Source organism: Epinephelus fuscoguttatus, linkage group LG17 (genome assembly GCF_011397635.1).
Source record: "Epinephelus fuscoguttatus linkage group LG17, E.fuscoguttatus.final_Chr_v1".
NCBI lineage: Eukaryota > Metazoa > Chordata > Actinopteri > Perciformes > Serranidae > Epinephelus > Epinephelus fuscoguttatus.
The window spans coordinates 5,551,831-5,573,190 of NC_064768.1; the positions used below are offsets into that span (position 1 = coordinate 5,551,831).

Sequence of the window (21,360 nt, forward strand, 5' to 3'; positions counted from 1 at the left end):
CATAAAGACCAAGATACTCCGTTGTAATTAACATACACTAAAGGCCAAAAGTTTGGAAGCAAGATCAAATTTGTATAAAAAAAGATCATAATGTCATTGGTATACTTTGCAACAAAACAAACATGATTATTATATAAAGAGTCACTTATCAGAATACCTTTTTTTTTTTTTAAAAAAAAAACATGTATTTATTGAAGGTTTTTTCAGAGTTTTACAGAGAACAACAAAACACACAAGGCACATGTATGGCAAAAATAGACTTTAAAAAAAACACAGGCCTTGATGTTGTAGTATCTAGGCTATAGGTTTGAATATATTAGTCCATGAAGTTGAAGGGCACATCCTCACCAATGATTTGGCTCGCCAGATCTAAGACTTTTCTCCAATATGTGAGAATTTGTGGACATTCCCACATACAGTGGAATAGTGTTCCTTTTTGGTGTTTGCATTTGAGGCAGGTATCAGGTATGTTGGGATTAAAGTGGTGCAATGTAGACGGTGTTATATATAGTCTACTTATCCATTTATATTGTAATAATTTGGAGTTTGTATTTATTGATTGAGTTTGAGCTAGAGTACATGCATCTGACCATTCCTCCTCTGTTAGATTATCCTGCAGATCTGTCCTCCATGCTTCTAGTAAGTTTTGTGGAGATGCTTTAGACTTGCTTACAAGGAGCTTGTACAATAAGGAGATCTGTCCCCTGGAATATAGAAACTTCAAAGTGTACTTTTCCAGAGTGGATCTGGGGGGATTGTAAAACTATTACTTTGTTTGGACAAGATAAAGCTTCTAAGTTGCAAATATTTTAAGAAATGTTTTGCAGTAATCCCATACCTTGCTTCAAGCTCCTCAAATGAACTAAAAACCAAGTTGTCATTGTAGAGGTCAGCTACTTTGGCAATTCCCTGAGATGCCCAGACTTTAAACCCTGGGTCTGCTCTACCACTTATCAGAATACATTTTTACTATAATTATCAGGTATTTGGGTTTTTCTCACTTAGACTTTGCTTTCTTCAAAGTAACCTCCTCTGGCTTTAACAACAGCATGGGCATATATGAGGCATTCCTTCCACAAGTTTTTTTAAGGTATGTGCCAGGAATTGCATTCCAAGCTTTCTTAAGTTCATCAATGAGAGACTTCTGATTTGCGGGATGCACTTTTCTGACTGATCAATCCAATTTGTGCCACACAAGCTCAATTAGAAAGAAGTCTGGAGACTGAGGGGGGCAAACCATCTTTCGAAGAACACCTTCCTCTTCTTTTTTGTCTAGGTAACCCAGACAGAGGTTGAAAGAATGCTTAGGGTATTTATCTTGCTGCAAAACAAACTTTCGACCCACAAGTTTTAGTCCAGATGGAACTACATGATGCTGGAGGATGGAGTGGTACTGTTCCTTCTTCATTATTTTGTTCATTTTTTCCTGTAAATGTATTTCTCAAGTGGATGATGTTGGATTTTGGTATTAAATATTAATGCATTTGTAATATCTGGCACTTTTTTTCCCCCAGAAAATGTTTCTGGGGGAAAAACCATAACCAGGTAGTCCTGACACCAAGACAGACGATCTGTCACAATAACCAGGTAATCCTAACAACAACAAAGAAGATGTGTCACTTTAACCAGGTAGTCCTAACACCAACAAAGAAGATCTGTCACTATAACCAGGTAGTCCTGACACCAACAAAGAAGATGTGTCACTTTAACCAGGTAGTCCTAACACCAACAAAGAAGCTCTATCACTATAACCAAGTGGTCCTAACACCAACAAACAAGATCTGTCACCATAACTAGGTAGTCCTGACACCAACAAAGAAGATCTGTCACTATAACCAGGTAGTCCTCACACCAACAAAGAAGATCTGTCACTATAACCAGGTAGTCCTGACACCAACAAAGAAGATATGTCACTATAACCAGGTAATCCTAACACCAACAAAGAAGCTCTATCACTATAACCAGGTGGTCCTAACACCAACAAACAAGATCTGTCACCATAACTAGGTAGTCCTGACACCAACAAAGAAGATCTATCACTATAACCAGGTAGTCCTCACACCAATAAAGAAGATCTGTCACTATAACCAGGTAATCCTGACACCAACAAAGAAGATCTGTCACTATAAACAGGTACTTCTAACACCAACAAAGAAGATCTGTCACTATAACCAGGTAGTCCTGACACCAACAAAGAAGATCTGTCACTATAACCAGGTAGTCCTCACACCAACAAAGAAGATCTGTCACTATAACCAGGTAGTCCTCACACCAATAAAGAAGATCTGTCACTATAACCAGGTAATCCTGACACCAACAAAGAAGATCTGTCACTATAAACAGGTACTTCTAACACCAACAAAGAAGATCTGTCACTATAACCAGGTAGTCCTGACACCAACAAAGAAGATCTGTCACTATAACCAGGTAGTCCTCACACCAACAAAAAAGATCTGTCATTATAACCAGGTAGTCCTGACACCAACAAAGAAGATCTGTCACTTTAACCAGGTAGTCCTCACACCAACAAAGAAGATCTGTCACTATAAACAGGTACTTCTAACACCAACAAAGAAGATCTGTCACTATAACCAGGTAGTCCTGACACCAACAAAGAAGATCTGTCACTATAACCAGGTAGTCCTCACACCAACAAAAAAGATCTGTCATTATAACCAGGTAGTCCTGACACCAACAAAGAAGATCTGTCACTTTAACCAGGTAGTCCTCACACCAACAAAGAAGATCTGTCACTATAACCAGGTAGTCCTCACACCAACAAAGAAGATCTGTCACTATAATCAGGTAGTCCTGACACCAACAAAGAAGATATGTCACTATAACCAGGAAGTCCTCACACCAACAAAGAAGATATGTCACTATAACCAGGTAGTCCTGACACCAACAAAGAAGATCTGTCACTATAACCAGGTAGTCCTGACACCAACAAAGAAGATCTGTCACTTTAACCAGGTTGTCCTCACACCAACAAAGGAGATCTGTCACTATAACCAGGTAGTCCTGACACCAACAAAGAAGATCTGTCACTATAACCAGGTAGTCCTGACACCAACAAAGAAGATCTGTCACTATATCCAGGTAGTCCTAACACCAACAAAGAAGATATGTCACTATAACCAGGAAGTCCTAACACCAATAAAGAAGCTCTATCACTATAACCAGGTGGTCCTAACACCAACAAACAAGATCTGTCACCATAACTAGGTAGTCCTCACACCAATAAAGAAGATCTGTCACTATAACCAGGTAATCCTGACACTAACAAAGAAGATCTGTCACTATAACCAGGTACTTCTAACACCAACAAAGAAGATCTGTCACTATAACCAGGTACTTCTAACACCAACAAAGAAGATCTGTCACTATAACCAGGTAGTCCTAACACCAGCAAAGAAGATCTGTCACTATAACCAGGTAGTCCTCACACCAACAAAGAAGATCTGTCACTATAACCAGGTAATCCTAACACCAACAAAACAGATCGATCACTGATAGTCTCAGCTCAGTCACGTCCACCTGGTGGACCTGTCTCACCTGGTCAATCTGTCTCTGCTGCTCCTGGGCGCTGGGTGGCAGGTTGGTGGTGGGTTGAGCTCGTTGAGGAGGATGACACAGTCTGAAGTCAGAGTCGCAGAAGTTTCCGTCTCCCTCGACATTATGAAGAGACTCCCAGACCAAACCCTCTTCCTGCAGGAATCCCTGATCTGTCACCAACAGGTACAGGTGACCCTGAGGGAGAGAACAAAACTTTATTACCAACAGGTACAAGTGAGAAAGAAAACATACCTTTATTAACAACAGATACAGGTGACCCAGACAGAGAAAGAGAGAGAACATAACTTTATTGACAAAAGGTACAGGTGTCAGGAAACTAAAATAATTTTAGAGTGTAACTGCACCTTGTGTTTGTTCATAGTGCTGAAGGGTGTGTTTGTGTGTTTGTGTGTGTGTGTTTATGTAGTTCCACCTTGTGTTTGATCATAGTACTGAAGTGGTTATTTCTGAAGAACACAGAGATTTCTCCCTCCTTGGCCGTTGTGTTGAGTTCACACAAACCATGATACGACAGCTGAGTCGCCGTCGACTCCAAAAACTGCTCTGCAACCAGACCTGCAGGGGATACACACACACACACACACACACACACACACACACACACACACACATAAACTAAGCACAAAAAGTAAGGAAATTTGTGTTTGGTAGATCATTTCTTTGTTGTAACAGTGCTTCCTGGCAATAAATCTTATACCGTCGGAAAGCCTGTTTATTCTCCTTTTAAATGGTGCCACATTTGTAAGGAACATGCATTTGTGGGATGAGCAGCAGAGCTGAGTATGTCGGTTGCCCTCATGAACAATTTGTCTAATCTTCTCTGCCAATGCCAAACAGTTTTTGTTGCTGTTGCTATTGATCTCAGCACCTGTAAGCATGGGTCCTGCTACAGTGGTCAGTTGGTGTCTGCTCCAAGAATCGGCATACCACATTTGACTGATCTGGATAGGGCCTGTGCGATAGGGCAACTTTAACCTGGTGTTCCACAAAACCAAGTTGCGGCATTATTTGGAGTGTGCCCTAGTATCATCTGCAAACTGAAGGCGAAGTTCCATATAACGGGGGATTTCAGAGACAGGCTGCAAAGTGGGCATCCCAAGAAGATGGCACCCCAAGAAGACCGTTTCCTCATCCTGTCAGCACTAAGAAACAGTGGGCAGGTTTGCAGGACGATATGGCCGATGGCTTTGCCCAGACAATCCGGAACAGACTGCACGCAGCAAATCTCCGGTCTCATAGGGCTGCCAGGAGGCCTGCCATGACTGCCCTTCACAGTCAGGCCCGTTTGCGCTGTTGTCAGCAACACATGCACTGGAACCTGAACATGTAGAGGAACGTTATGCTCAACTATGAGTCCAGATTCTGCCTACGGCAGCTGGATTGTGGGGTCAAAGTGTGGAGAAGATGCAGAGAACGCTTTGCTGATTGCTGCACCAATGGAGTAACATCTTTTGGTGGAGGCAATTTGATGGTTTAGGGCAGCATCTCCCTCACTGAAAAACAAGGCTTGTCATCATCGGAGGCAATCTCAATGCAGAGAGATATCGAGATGAAATTCTGCAACCAGTGGCAATCCCATATCTCCATAGTCTGGGAGTGAACTCTATCCTCCAACATGACAACGCTCGCCCCCACAGAGCGGGGTTTATTAGAGACTACTCCAGAATTTGGGAGTGGAGAGGATGGAATGGCCTGCCAGCAGTCCTGACCTCAACCCCATTGAACACTTGTGGGATCAGTTTGGGCGTGCTGTTTCTGCCAGAGCAACCAACACAATCACGTTGGCTGACTTGCAACAAATACTGGTTGAAGAATGGGATGCCATCCCACAGCAGTGTGTGACCAGGCTGGTGACCAGCATGAGAAGGAGGTATGATTCATCCACACGCTGCTGCGGTTCCTCTTTGTTAAATGAACAAATTGTTAAATTGCCAATATGTCTTGTTTCTTCAGACTTCAATCATCCAATCCACCAAACAAGAGTCAAAAAAAAAATGTTTGGCATTGGTAGAGAAGATTAGACAAATTGTTCATGAGGGCAACCCACATACTCAGCTCTGCTGCTCATCCCACAAATGCATGTTCCTTACAAATGTGGCACCATTTAAAAGGAGAATAAACAGGCTTTCCGACGGTATAAGATTTATTGCCAGGAAGCACTGTTACAACAAAGAAATGATCTACCACACACAAATTTCCTTACTTTTTGTGCTTAGTTTATAAATACACACAGAAATAAACAGAGAGGTGTTTGTTCAGCATGATTCATCAAGCCTTTGTGTTCAGTCATTGCACTGGCTGCTGTCTGCAGAGTGTGTGTGTTTATGTGTATATATTGATGTTTATATTTGCATATGTGTGTGTTTGTGTGTGTTACCTTCACTGACTCGGCTGCTGTCAGCTGAGTGTTTGTAGTCGATGATTTTCTCCACCAGCTGGTTATAGCTCAGTTTCCCCACAGAAGCAACCATCTCTGGACTCTGAACACACAAGAAGCATCAGTAAACGGCTCTGTAAATGCAGCACGGGTGAGGCTCTCCATGACTTCTTTCTTTCCTCAGCAGCAGTTTGTGAGGGGCAGAGTGGATAACTGATCTGTCCATCTGTTCAGAGTTGATCAGATTACACCAGTGTATAAGAGGAGCAGCTGCTAGGAGTGAATACAAACTTTAAGACGCAGCAGAATGAATGGTTAACATTCACTTTTAATGCCTCTGATGTTCTGCTGCTCCGTCTTTGTCCTGAATGTACTCTGCGCTCTAGTCTCGCTCACCAGACCTTTCTCAAGAAAAGAAAGGTCTGGCTGGGCTGACTCTCACTTTAAGACTGGAGAAAAAAACGCCCCGGCTGCTTGTATTTCTTTCAACCAATCGCAATCATTCTTGGCGGTGCCACAGCAACGGTGCGCTTGCAAAAATAATGCCAGGGAGAAACAGGTTTTGGTGTAACACGCCCACAAAAATATTGCCTACAGGACGTGAAGCATGGCAGAAAAATGGCTACATCCCCGCAAGATCAAACACCGCAAAAGTTAGTAAAGGACGTGTTGAAAACTGCAACCGGAGGTGGTAGGGCGGGACTTCAGCGGGTGGCTTGTTCCGCCCAATGAGAGGCTGATCTTTGCAGCGAACTTCCACCCACTCAGACTGTCTGCGGTCTGACAGTGTTGTGTAAATAACCTAATGGTATATATAATCCAATGGTGCTACTACTGAATGGTTCAGCTCCAAAGTTAGAATCTAATCTTAAATCTATTTGTCAGTGGCGGCTGCTGGTCTTTCAAACAGGGGAAGCTCACTTTAAGTTTACATCATAAAATTTGTCATATTGTAGCGAGGCAGTAACTTATAAAAGGAACATTTAATTGAAGCCGTTTTTCAACCACACTCATGCCATAGATCCACAGCAAAACACACCACAAAGATTTTCAGATGGCTTTAAACACCTGAACTGTACTGTATAAACAGTGAAAATGAGCTATATCGCTTATGGAAATAAAGAACTCCGGACGGCATTTGTCAGAAGACTCCACTCGCAAATATCCGCGTGAGACTGAGCTCGAAATACGAAGCGCTGTCCATCACAAAGGGTTCAGCCTTTTAGACAGTTCCTTCAATCATCATGCCTACCGCTCCATTAGGTCCCAGGGAAGCTAAGCCTCCCTGGAAGTGATGATTTTGTCGCATTTATCCAATGACCGTCTCGCTTTGCTACATGAAAAAAACCTGCTCAGCGCTGTCTCATAGGAATGCTTGGAGGCTCCGCATCCACCGTGCGGACACAAGAATGTATGACAGGGAGGTCGCATTTTAAAACTGGTGATAAACAGCTGACATTTGAACATCATAGTCATGATGTTAAACACATCCTAGCGCACGTTTAATGCAATGTAAATTCTTATTTTAATGTAAATTCAATAGTGCATATTTTACCATTTCTTCTATAAAATTTTAGGGGAAGTTCAGCCTCCCCCCTGTAGTTTATTTTGACTCAATCCGACATACAAATCCTCACTGAAGTACCAAGTATGGATTAATCCACTGCTGAAAACAGTCCCCAACAAAATCACTATTTCCTCCTGTTTGGTTAATAAAAACTACAGTGAGCAGCTGTTTTACGAAAATACTGATGAAACTACATATATTTGATGATCTTCAGTAAGAACCAGTGCACTTCTGTGTGTGTGTGTGTGTGTGTGTGTGTGTGTGTGTGTGTGTGTGTGTGTGTGTGTACCTGTGGGTCAACCAACCAGCCATGGTACAGCGGGATGTCCAGCAGGTCGAACACGATACACTCAGGTGTGTACTCAAAGTCTGTCACCCCGGTAAAACGCACATTAACGTCCAGACCTGTGGACAGCTTAGGGAGCACCGCCATGGCATCACTCATGTTCTGACACACACACAGGGTCACATGTCAATCATGGCTCCACAGGAAAACAACAGTCACTTTTAGTTTAACTTTGCAGGTGAACGTGTTTGAGATTTCCTGCTTAAACTTTATTGTTAAAGTCACCTAGTTTTCCATGAGACAGTAAAAAAAAAGTGTGTGTGTGTGTGTGTGTGTGTGTGTGTGTGTGTGTGTGTGTGTGTGTTTACCTGTTGGAAGTTGAGCTCCATCCCATCAGCCTTCTCTCTCGGTGTAACAGACAACACACACTCTCCTGCACAACAAATACACAAACATCAGCTGATCACATCTGACATAATTTCACTTAAAATAGATGACATTCTGTAGTGAATCTGGGGTTTTATTTTTAGTAGTTTTGTCCATCATTTCGGTCTGATGGTCTGTCAACATGTTTGCAGATCTCAAACTTATTTGCTCTGGTCTGCCTCTCATATGGTCAGACCAATCACGACCATTTATCTAATATGGGGCAAGTCTGATACAGTGACTTCAACATAAACACCATTAAGGCATTTTTGTAAACAACTAATATATGTTTAAGGTTTTGTTGAATCCGCTATAACGTCAGTGTTGAAAAAATTGGATGTTTTATTTTCTGCAAAAGAAAAACAAAAACTGCTCTCAAAGGGAAACTTTGCCGATTTTCAACCCGCTCCGTGTTGTTGTTGAGTGGGCAGTACATGCAAATGAACAATACTCAACCTCCCACTTTCTTCAACACCCAGAGCTCCCAGCTCATCTGACAGCGGGGGTTCCCCAGGCAGATGAAACTGGGCAACAAATTCAGCCCGGGACATTCAGGTGCACCCGCCAACACACCGGCCCACACATTTCTACATATAATCCTCTATACACTATACACACTACACTACACAACGCTGTCCTCAGAATCAACTGCATAAGAAAATCAGCAGTTATTGCTTAATTCCAGACTATAGAATAAATGCAACAATGAATTGGCCACAAATGGCTTTGTGCTTATTATCTAACTTATAATAAGAGCATATGATTCTATCCTAATGCATCTAATTTTATGCACAATATAATTGTCTGCCCTGCTCTTGTATTACATAAGCGCAGTTTATATCTCCATGGCTCACAGCCATGAACTAAGGAGGTATAAATTGGGCAATAGGCTCTATAGTCAACTTTTAGTCAACTTAATACTACAACAAAAAAATCCCACTACTAAAAAGGTTTTCCTCTGGCTAAAATGTAATGAATAGTAGGCTATGCCTTCACATCGAACCCATCATATTTCTGGTCTCATCCTCCTCCTCATCACGACTGGGGTTAGTCTGTCCCTCAGCTTCACTGTCGTTGGGACTGGGAGCATCATCTAATGTTAACTGCATGCATCCACAGGAAAAAAGCAAGCACATATTTTCTTTTAGTACAGGTCTAAACTATAATGACTTAATGCAATACCTAGTAGGCTAGTTGGTCTCTTGAACTGGACACCTAGAAGATATACACAATTTGCCAAAGCCAACCTTGCACATTACACACTCACAAACGCTAGCTAACGTTAATGCACCTGCTATGGCACTGTCAACTCCAGCTCCTTCTCCGTCGTTAGCAACACCAGCAGCCTCAGCCCGTCGACCAACGCCGCGGCCAAACAGGTCGGTTATTTTGGAGCACTTTGCTGCCTCTTCTTGGAAGATTTAAGTTTTTTTATTCAAGTTTTTCCGCGCCACCCTTTCTTTTTTTTACTGGCTTTATCCATGTTTTCTGTCTAACGGTCAAACTAGCCTGGTTTGCCATGACTCGACTGAGCCAATCAGATTTCAAGAAAAACAAGGGCCTCTTTCATATTGGAGGAGGCAGCTCTTATCTCCTCCTCCAAGCATCAAAACAAAAGACTGACACCTACGTTCCCTCTGAACATCTCAACAGCAAACAAACAACATGGGAGGGACATGCATTGCAGTACTGACAGCTAGCAACTAGCTTGACATTCAGTAGTCTTTTTTTCTTCTTTTCTTTCTTTGACCACCGGACCGGCCCCACCGGCCCACACCAGCCCACTTGGTGACCGGCCCATCAGGATTCATTCCGAACGTCCCGATGGCCAATCCGCCATTGCCACCAGATGGTGCTCCAGTCGCTGGTAGCACAGAGAAAGGGCAAACAGTGCTCATCTACCCACACTGCAATGACACAGAGCTAGTTGGATATTGACTAAGTTTTTCTCTGAAGCTTTAGTTGAGAAAAAAAATGTGTTTGCTGCATATCTGACAGGATTCAGTAAAAGTTTAATTTACCAACTGGCCACGCTGGTCACCAAAAGATGAGGCACAGTGACAAGTTTGTTGCAGGTCTATCCAATTGTGTCCAAAGAAATTTTGATCTATAGCCACTGAAAACACACCTTGGAAGTCTCTACGTCGATGCAGAGTCTATGCCGTAGGTATGGTGTCGATTTGACATCCTACATCCCCCAGTTATAAATCCCACATAACAGGATACGTGGTCAGCCAAATGAATGAAGACTTAAAATGCTATTTATTTCTAATCTGTGAAGTTAAAGTAAAGGAAAATCTTTTCAGCTTACAAAAATAGACAGGTTTGTGTGGCTGCGACGTTTAGTCACATTTCTGGGGATGTGCACGTCAGGCTACGGCGTATGTTACGGCATAGGTACAGAGCTGATTGGACATGGAAGTATAAATACCACTTAACTTGCATTTGCTGTGTCAGAATAATTTACTTAGTGAGTACACATTTATTATTACTGACTGAAATAATGGACACCAGAATTATGATTTAATTTTATTTTTGACAGGAAGACTTCTGGAAAAAAAAAACAATGATCATTTTGGCAAATTAATCATTGAATTCAAACTGAAATCACATTTAGTCAAAAGTAATTGTTTCTAAGAGCTGGGTAGGCTGTTTTATTTTGTCGTCATGTGGCAAAAATCCCAAGGTAACCTTTGAGCATGCTGTAGACAGACTTGCAGACTTTGTCTATCACAGGTCATTTCAGTGAGAGAGTGCTCCTATTGGCTGTTCTACAAATGAAGATGCACGTGCACGTCCCTTGTGTGAAAGCCTGATTTAATGGTGAAGAATCCTACAGAGAAAGTTGCTTTTTTCAGAACTGGCAACAACTGCCTACACTGCAAAGATGGACTGAACAAAAAGAGAGTTTGACAACTAATGAAGTTAAACACGTGACAATATCAGTGAAGTGTTTCAGAGATACATCTTAAAGGGATAGTGCACCCAAAAATGAAAATTCAGCCATTATCTACTCACCCTCATGCTGAGGGAGGCTCAGGTGAAGTTTTAGAGTCCTCACATCCCTTGTAGAGATCGGCGGGGGAGCGGCTAGCACACCTAATGGCTGATGGCCGCCCAGACTAACATCCAAGAACACAAAATTGAATCCACAAAGTATCTCCATACTGCTCATCCGTAGTGATCCAAGTGTCCTGAAGCCCTGATATAAAAAGTTGTTTGGAAAAACGTCATATGAACTCTGTTTTTAGCCTCACTGTAGCCTGTAGCTCTGACTGCTTCTCTGTGCTCCGTGCTCACATGTGTGCGCTTGCACAAGACCAGCGAAAGCATGAGCTTTGCTTACCATCACGTGACACGTGCACCGCAGGGGGGGAGACAACAGTAACCACAGTAGCTAAAAGATAATTTGCACTACGGTCTTTTAGCAAAGGACAGCCCAACACGTCTGAAGACTCTGAAATTGAGGAGGAACAGCATTTCTTTGTTGAGCCGTATTTGTTTGAGCCTGTGTATACGGACGCGGAACTCAGGCTACTGGACAAAGCAGCCGCCGCAGCTCATGAGCCTAACCCTCAGCCAGCCGCAGAATACTGGAGTCAAGCACTGCAAAGCAATGCCAACGGATGAGGAAAGTCTTTGCTGCTCAGACTGGGAATTGGCGATGCCTGCACTTGAGAATCTGGACATCAGTACTGACAAGACTGCTGCTCTTCAGAGACCGTGCATCACCGATCACCCTGAGCGTGCACACGTGAGCACGGAGCACAGAGAAGCAGTCAGAGCTACAGGCTACAGTGAGACTAAAAACAGAGTTCAAATGACGTTTTTTGAAACAACTTTTTATGTCGGGGCTTCAGGACACTTGGATCACTACGGGCATGAGCATGTTGGAGATAATTTGTGGTTTCAATTTTGTATTCTTGGATGTTAGTCTGGGCCGCCATCAGCCATTAGGTGTGCTAGCCACTAGGTTTGTAACGATACATCAATCCACATCGATACATCGATTCATTGATTAACGATCAGATTACATCGACGCAAAATGAAAACATCGATCCATATCGTCATCCTAAAGATACACCTTTATTTTGAAATTCAAATAGCACGTCTGTGTCACCATTTCCGGGCAAGAGCGCCTCCACTCAAACAACAAACAGCGCCGCCCGGGCAGTTCATGGCAAGCAGCACAGAGAAAGACGACGATGGAATTCGCTCTCCTCTCGGGAATAAGTCGGCGGTCTGGAAATATTTCGGATTCCGGAGGAACGACGGCTCAACAGACAAAACACTACGGACGTCCCGATCCAGCTTTTTCACTTCCAATCTGATACCGATATTACAGCCTTGAGTTTTTGCTGATACTGATCTGATCCAAGTGCGTATTATACATATTCACTTATTTTGTTGTCAGTCATGTTAGAAAAGGTTTGATCAAGCAATATTACTCTATCAAGAACAACTACTTAATCAGGTTAGTTAGAATGATCCACAACAGTTGGTATGAGAAACTGACCTGTTTATTGTTAACAGGGTTAAATAAACAAACTTTAAACTTGAACAATAACATTAAATAAAAAATACAGCTGGTTTGCTTTGGCTGCTTTGGCCCCTTAATAAATAGAAAATAAATCAACACAAGAAATCTTTAAAATGTCTAACATTGAAATTAAAATAGCAGCAAGACTCCACACACTTGTGCTTTGCCCCCTAAGAAATAAAAATAAGATTAACACCACAAGACATTGTTGGCATTTAACAAACAATGCAGCCTTTCCTTTTCAGTTATTTTTGTAGTGTCAGTGTCAGCCTGGTGCTGCTGTTTCCTGTGTGTCTGCATGCTGGCCTGGTGGATTGATAGTAAGTGCTGGAGCAGATCACTGGAATGGACTGCTTGAATTGCGGAGCACTGGTCTGGCCGGTAAACCTGGATCGGATTCCACGAAAAACTGGATCGGAGTTCTTGGATCTGCATTTTTCCATGCAGTCCGATCCGATGCCAATGCACGTTTTTTGCTAATATCAGTGGCCGATACCGATCCGATCCCTACAAAACACACGCCATATGCAAACAATGCCAGTGCGAGTTGAAATATTCGAGAAACACAACGCACTTGGCTGGGCACCTAAAGAAGAAACACGGCATTGACCCGCGTGCTAACGTTAGCTCCAGCGTTACCGTGCCAGAAGCCTGCACACCAGTTTTGACAACAACAACAAACCAAAAAGAGCAACAAGTATCACGGGTGCCATTTCATATTTTACTTGTAAAGACATGAGACCTTACAGTGTTGTCGAGAATGATGGCTTTCGTGAACTACTGCATACTCTGGAGCCGAAATACACAGTACCATCAAGACAGCACTTCAGTGAAACGTGCCTACCGAGACTGTACACTCAAGTTAAAGATGAAGTTAAACGTGAGTTACTGCATGCAGACAGAGTCGCTATCACTACAGATGGATGGACGTCATGTACAACACAAGTCTACGTAACTGTAACCTGTCATCATATTGACAACAACTGGCAAATGAAGAATTATGTTCTTCAGACACGGATTTTGAACGATGCACACACAGGAGTAAATATTGGCACAGTTTTGAAGGAGGCATGCGAGGAGTGGAATTTAAGCGACAAAAACCCTGCGCTTGTAACAGATAACGCCAGCAACATGTCCGTCGCCGGAGTAGAGGCAAGTCTGTCACCGCACATCAAATGCTTTGGACATACTATAAACTTGGCCACACAGAAAGGCCTGAAATGTGCTGGTGCTGCATGTCTTCTGGGAGTGTGAGACGGGTCGTGTCATTTTTCCACCGCAGCACAGTGGTGACCTTGCTTTTAAAAGAGAAGCAGAAGTTGCTCGAACTTCCAGAACACAAGCTAAAACAAGACGTAATCACAAGCTGGAACAGTTCGTTTGAAATGTTAGAACAGTTTCTGGAGCAACAAGCTGCAGTGTATGCTTCACTCCTGGACAGAAAACTGAGGAAAGGTGCAAATGACGTGCAGACACTCAGCGAAGGAGACATCTCTGCAGCTGAAGACTTAGTTAAGTTACTCGGACCAGTGAAAAGTGCCACCACCATCATTTGTGAGGAACAGCAGCCCACGGTATCTATGATTGCACCACTCAAAGCTAAGTTGTTGGAGCATTACAGTATCTCAGAGGAAGACTCCACTTTAGTGACAGAGATGAAGCAGACAATGACCCAGGAGCTTCAGCAGCGATATGCGGACATGCATCAAGTCCTGCTGAGAGCATCTGCCTTAGACACAAGGTTCAAGAAGCCGCCATTCTTAAGTGAGGAGGAGAGAGATGCAACTTTCCAGTGTCTCATACAAGAGGCTGCAGAGCTGTGGGACCAGAAAGTAAGATAACATTTTTTTGTTTGTGGTAGAAAAGCTATTATTCATGAATATATTAATTACTTCTTTTATTGTTGACATGATTTACATTTACGTGTGTGTGTGTATGTGTGTGTGTGTGTTAATCATCTACAAAGTGGTACAGTGGCACAGGTTGAGAAAGCACCTCCTCAATCCTCATCTGATGACCCAGCACCACCTCACTCATCTGGTGACCCAACCTTTGATCAACCTGACTTGGTGCCTGCTTCCCAGGTTCAAGCCACTGAACAAGTTGTGTCAGGGTTCAACGCTAAGGTTTTTTTTCACTTGCCCGGTCGGGCAAGTAGATCTCTGACCAACTTGCCCGAAGTCAGTTTTTACTTGCCCTATAAAAATTGTTTAATTAAGCGGCTATCAAATAACAAAGACTGCAGTTATTTTTATGTTATGTAATCTTTATTTACACTGTATTTATTAATTAAAACAACATGTCATGTATTGTAGCTTAATTCCTACACAAAAATGACAGTGTCAGGGCTTAAAGTGAAAAATTTGTCAATCGTTCTCCGTCTATAATTTTGCGCCCTACTTGAGCCATGCCCACCTCTATTTATTTTTCACTCCTCTCTCCAGTTCTGCTGTATTAACACCAGGTTTAATATATTTTGCTTCCATCTCTCTGCCCTGCTCTACTTTACTTTAACGCTACTTAGCTCTCTCTCTACTCTACCAGTGGACTACAACATCCACCTGTTGCACAAAACGCACACAGCAGTGTTTCCCCTAGGATGGAGCTGTAGCAGCGGAGGTGAAGCACACGCATGAAAAATCATTTTCACGTGTGAAACTTTTTTGTATGCTTGCAAAGCACAGCCTGCTGGGATGTTTCTGTATCTACTGGCACCAGAAGGGCTCTTTAGGACTAAGTACATACAGTACATGTGTGCACAGTAATGAGCAGGTGAAATGTCTGTCTAGCTTACACATGAGGTGTCCCAAGATTTAGGAACATACAATTTTATTGAATATAATAAAGTAAAAAGTCACATGACATGCTGCTGTTTTGTGCTATAACCTATTTAAGTGCTGTAAGTTGTTATTTACGTGACAACACCTGAACGCAACACAAGCTTAGCATGAGTGCCGTGCTACACGCACAGACATACACGCTGCTCTGCGAGCAGCGTGTTTGTCTGTGCGTAACAGCAGTCTGTTATTTACACAGTGTCCATTTCAATAACTTTGTCAGCTGACAAACTGCACCGGGCTCGGGGTCAGGTTTGGTCAGGAAAATGCGGCCCGAGCCGCTCGAGCGTGCTCACCTGTGTGTGTGGCGGAACTCCGCCGTATGCGATACAGAGAGCAGAGGAGAATTGTTAACGCGTGACCATGTAGAGACAGAAATGACACGATGGCATACTCAGTATAGTATAGTATATTGTTATGTTATTATATGAAGCGTCCGTCGCGCAAAATAATATCAATGGTCGCAGTGGGCAGGACATTGTTACGCAGCTGTGCCTGTGACTTCAGGCAGAGAGACCGCTGCATCAGAGCAGAAGAGCACGTTTTAAAATACATTTATTTTATCAATTAGTTATTAACTTTTACTATTTTTAGCAACTTGCCCGATCGGGCAAGTGAGTTGTTAGTTTACATGCCCGACCGCACGTTTTACTTGCCCCGGGCAATCGGGCAATCCTTATTGTTGAGCCCTGTGTGAGTTTCCTTTTTGTGGACAGTGTTTTATTCAATGTTATAGGTAAGTGAATGAGTTAATTAACAATAAGCTAATAAGTGTTTGGAGTGTGTACAAACAAGATATTTTATCCTCTGAAATATTAAAATCTTGTGTTCTGTGTCATTTTAGATTATGTCCCCGCTTCCAAGAGGTCAAAGGTACTTGAGGATCTCTTTGGTGACACCTTATTCACTGTGGACTCTAGCTAGACTGCCAAGACCTCCAGAGAGCTAGCCCATGCTGAGGTTGCTAAGTATAAAGACACTGCATCTTTGGTCCTGGGTGGTAGTGTGTTAAAGTGGTGGAAAAGTAATCAGACTGAGTTTCCCCTCCTGGCCAACCTTGCCAAAACTTACCTCTGCATTCCTGGTACCAGTGTACCCTCTGAGCGTGTATTTAGCACTGCAGGTGACATTGTGTGTTCAGAGCGTAGTGTTTTGTCTCCTGAACATGTTGATCAGTTTATTTTTTTGAAGAAAAACCTCTCAAACAAGAAAACTGGAGGACATACTTAGAGATCTGTCAGTAAGCTATGATAAAAGCCAAAGAGCTATCACCACATTACTGATAATTACAGGCAAAGGACTTTGTTGAAGTATTTTACTAATACAATATGCACTAAGAAGATGTGGAATTGTTTACATTTGTTTTGTCCTAACTTGTTCTCCAGCTGAAATTGCTTATTTTGGTTAAGAAAAATATATATAAGATGTAGTGGATACTGGATACAGTAGCTGTGATGCAGGGCGACTGTACTGTATTTGCATTTTAAAGTATAGGTTAAGACCTTGGTTAAGTTCTAACTGTTAAAAATACTGTGTTTATGAGACACAAAAGAGTGAAGGTTTACAAAAATCATGCTTTAATGTATAAAAAAATGGGGACTTAAAGTTCTTTCAGTTTTGTTTTATAGGATGTCAATGTTTTAAAGCTGAATATCTCTTACGTTTGTTTCTGTTTGACTGAAAGGTCATCAAGGGCTCGAAGTTAACTGATAAAAAAAGTGCACTTAAACATGAGAAATGTGAGACAGAAGAATACTGTTTTTCATTTAAATGCCTGATACCTGGAAGAGTTTAAAAATAAAAGGGTCAAATCATATTCTAGTTGTTTTTGTGAGTTAATGTAAATGATTGTGTTAGATGGGCATATGATATCGCATCATATCAATCGCAGGCTTCTGAATCGAATCGAATCGAAATCGTATCGTGACAGACTTTGTGATATCGGCAAACATCGTATCATCATCCAAACAAATCGATATAATATCATATCGTGATGAAGCTGGTGATTTACACCCCTACTAGCCACTCCCCCCGCCGATCTCCGCAAGGGATGTGAGGACTCTAAAACTTCACCAGAGCATTCCTCAGCATGAGGGTGAGTAGATAATGGCTGAATTTTCATTTTTGAGTGTACTATCCCTTTAAGTAAGAACCAGTGGACTTGGAGCTGAGAGACACACAGGAAGGTGTGTGTTTGTGCGTGCATGCGTGTGTGTGTGTGTGTGTGTGTGTGTGTGTGTGTACCCAGGTGAGCCATCAGGTCCTCAGTGGTGACAACTTCTGTCTGAGCGGGAAGTTTAGCCTGAAAACACAAAGAGTTACTACAATTAACAAATACTACAACATAAATAAAAACATGAAGCAGTGTGTCTCCTGATGAAGATTAAAGGGACAGCTCACTCCACAACTGTCACTGTGTTTTTGACAGTGGTGGAAGATGTACTTTAACATCAGTAAAAGTATTAATACCACAGCGTAGAAATACTCTGTTAGAAGTAAAGTAAAAGTTTACTTGTGTTTTACCTTCCAGCGGAGGAACAAAGTGTTCATGATAGCCAGCAAGGGGCAGGGTCCGTTCTCACTCTGAGTGATGATAGGAGTCTTCTTCTCTTTCCAGGTGATCCACTTCACCAGGTAATATGCTGGCATGGATGGCCCCGCCTCTGGAGCAGCAGCAAGAGGAGCAGCAGCAGCTACAGCACCCCCTGTGGACAGGAAGACAATTACAGTCACATATACTGATTAGTGATGTCATGAGAACGATACTCGCAATACCTTTTGATTATATATATTTTAATAAAGCATTTCTTGTTTAAGTACAAGGTGTCTTAGGATTATTTTTTTTTTTTTTTTTTAAACCATGGTATCGACTTTGGTATCCAGAATCGTGTAATTTTACTGGTAATGGCACCGACTACTGAATTTTGGTATTGTGACATCCCTAATACTGATACAGAGAGCAGGAGGAAGTATTCAGATCTTACTGCATTAGTAGTACAAATACCAAGGGCAAGGCTGTGGCCGCCTAGAAGGTGCTTGTGATTGGGAAATGCAAGTAGATTCAGGGGGAAAGCTTGTTGTTCTCCAGGAAAATGTTTGTACCAAGCAGAGGCCTGACATTGTGTTGTGACAGTGTTGTGGTCAGTGAGTCAACGGATAGTTTATTTCATTGAGCTGACAGTTTCTTGGGAAGACTAAGTGGAAGAAGCCTATGAAAGAAACAAGATTAGATATGCAGACTTAGGGGCAGAAGCTGAGCAGCGAGGATGGAAAACTAGGATTTGAGAAAGCCATGTGTAAGTAAGGTAAAGGAGGTTATTGGGTTGCTGTGGGAGCAGTGAGACCTGGCATTAGGGGAGTGTCTCTGGGACACCAGAGATCACTGTCTAGCCTCCTGGAGGTGTCATGGGACCAACTAGACGAAACACTGGTGAAAGGAGGTTCCCACCCGATGACCCCAAAGACATGTAAGTTATCACTGCTCACTGGTCTATATAGTTAAGCCTCGTCATAACAGCTTATCATGGAGGCTTAGGAGGTTATTCGCTGAGTGCTGATCCTTTCTCTAGAGAACAAACTTCTTGTGTTTATTTGAATTGAATGCTTACACAAAATTCTGACCCTACCATCTGAATGTCACAGCAGAAATCGAGACTCATCAGAACAGGCAACATTTTTCTAATCTTCTATTATCCAGTTTTGGTGAGCCTGTGTGAAGTGTAGCCTCAGTTTCCTGTTGCCAGCTGACAGGAGTGGCACTTGGTGTGGTCCTCTGTTGCTGTAGCCCATTTGCTTCGAGATTTGACGTGTTGTTGTTTCAGAGATGGTCTTCTGCATACCTTGGTTGTAACAAGTGGTTATTTGAGTTACTGCTGCCTTTCTATCATCTTGAACCAGTCTGGCCAATCCCTTTGCATTTCCCAGTGCAAATCTACTTGCATTGGGAAATGCAAATCCCAATGCAACACTGCCTTAATTCGTATACTTTGTCATAGTAAACGACAACCAACTCCATATCTGGGATGCCTCATGACGTTCCAACAGAAGGTCGAGCATGTTTGATTTTCTTGTCGTTCACGCCTGCTCCCGTCACAGTCGTCACTTTGACCAATACGAACACAGTGCAATCTGTGGCCATAGACAACTGTATGACAACAACACCAAACGCTTTTTGATATTTACTCTGGGAACGTTACCACAACAGAGAAAAAAAGGGGAAAAATGATGCCGTGAAACAGCAGAGGCACTTTAGCAATCCGGTGAGTACTGCCATTAGCATCAAGCTATTAAAAAATAGTGGCAGGGCTTTTACTTACCACAACTGTAGAGGCTACCAGCTTCATTTGAAACAGACTACATTATAAACAGGCCGATATTTTTTTCCCTCTGTATTTTTATATTTTTTCTTTTTATCTGCTCCTGTTTGCCTCGATAAAATGAATGCATCTCACCGTCATTTTTAAACTCAACACTTCCTCTATCTGTTTCAAATCAAAAGCCCATTATAACTTTGGTTGAGAGAATCCCTTAATTTTCTGAACAGGCTTTAACTGTGAAATATTTGCAGGAACTTGTGGAGGATACAGTGACTTGCATGTTTGCATGCAGTACTTCAAACGTTGCTCCTGCCATCTGGTGGCACTTTTTCAGTTACTACAACAGCATTTCAGCTGGCTCATGAACAGACACAGTGACTGAAATAATAGTAAAAGTAATAAAAATAGGACAAGAATAACCCAATAACATCATGCACGTCGTGAAAGACGACCGGAGATAATTGGTGTGGAACATTGTGTAGTGTGTCATGTCTGTCCGCCAAGTCATGGCTCGATTTCATGACTCCACAATCTCCTAATGTGACATAGTGACTGTCATAACAGACAGAAATGTTGTGTAGTGTGAACCAGGCATTACTCATATCTAGTCTAGGTTGAAGTTGGACATTTAGATCTCTAGACCACATATTAGTGTTCCATATGATTCAGTGGCTATTAAATCAAATAATTTCTCAAAGAATGATTTATTGCTCACAGGAGGAGGGTACACATTAAGATAAGAAAGTTATGAGAACGATAGCCCCTTTTACACAGCCAGATTTTCCGCGAATGTTGGGCCGTTTTGCCGGCCAGCTGCGAGCGTTTATACACACAATTTCGCTCAATTTTCCGCCTCGGAGGGTAGTCATATTGGCGGAACCCTTTTAGTTTAAACAGACCGAGGCGACCTTCCACAACGGGAGGGGCTGTTGAAGACTTGTGCGAGGAGTTGTTGGTGATGCTGCACATGCGAGCCACTGGCGGTGGAAAAACGGGAAACAGCTGATAGCAGGAATTAGCGAGCAGCTAGTAGCTAGAGGGAAACGCAAACCTGACAGACACTGTAAAGATGAGCAACTGGGGAAACAAGGAATAGCGCACCCTACTTGCACTTGCAAACGAAGAGGCCATTACTCAGTTGTTTCTCCTCTGTCTGGCCCAGGGCCTGACTTAATTCTGATTTTTATTAGCTTTTCCCTGACCATGTTGCTTTTCAGTCTAGTTTCCTTGTCTTAAGATTGCTTTTCAAAGGGGGTTACAATCTACCAGTTAGGACAGGTTCTTTCACAAAGCCGCCTGCCTCAGTGCCATACCAGAAGCATATTGTTTTTCTGAGACCTTTCTTCCCCATTCTGATGCTCGCTTTGAACTTCAGCAGGTTGTCTTCACCATGTCTACATGTCTAAATGCATTGAGCTGCTGCCATGGGATTGGC

At 42.5% G+C, this 21,360-nt stretch overlaps 1 protein-coding gene across 3 annotated transcripts in view; it reads right to left on the reverse strand.

Annotated features, from left to right (window-relative positions):
* The window catches only part of mindy1 (MINDY lysine 48 deubiquitinase 1), a 44,087-nt gene that overhangs the window by 7,259 nt on the left and 15,468 nt on the right, over positions 1 to 21,360 (reverse strand). For all 3 annotated transcript variants that reach the window (XM_049601573.1, XM_049601574.1, XM_049601572.1), the window contains exons 4-10: positions 18,133 to 18,314; positions 17,854 to 17,911; positions 8,175 to 8,239; positions 7,810 to 7,968; positions 5,954 to 6,056; positions 3,989 to 4,131; positions 3,556 to 3,750 (exon numbers count right to left, since the gene is read on the reverse strand). In XM_049601573.1, the coding sequence (XP_049457530.1) occupies positions 3,556 to 3,750; positions 3,989 to 4,131; positions 5,954 to 6,056; positions 7,810 to 7,968; positions 8,175 to 8,239; positions 17,854 to 17,911; positions 18,133 to 18,314 (905 nt within the window). The remainder of the gene's footprint in view (positions 1 to 3,555; positions 3,751 to 3,988; positions 4,132 to 5,953; positions 6,057 to 7,809; positions 7,969 to 8,174; positions 8,240 to 17,853; positions 17,912 to 18,132; positions 18,315 to 21,360) is intronic.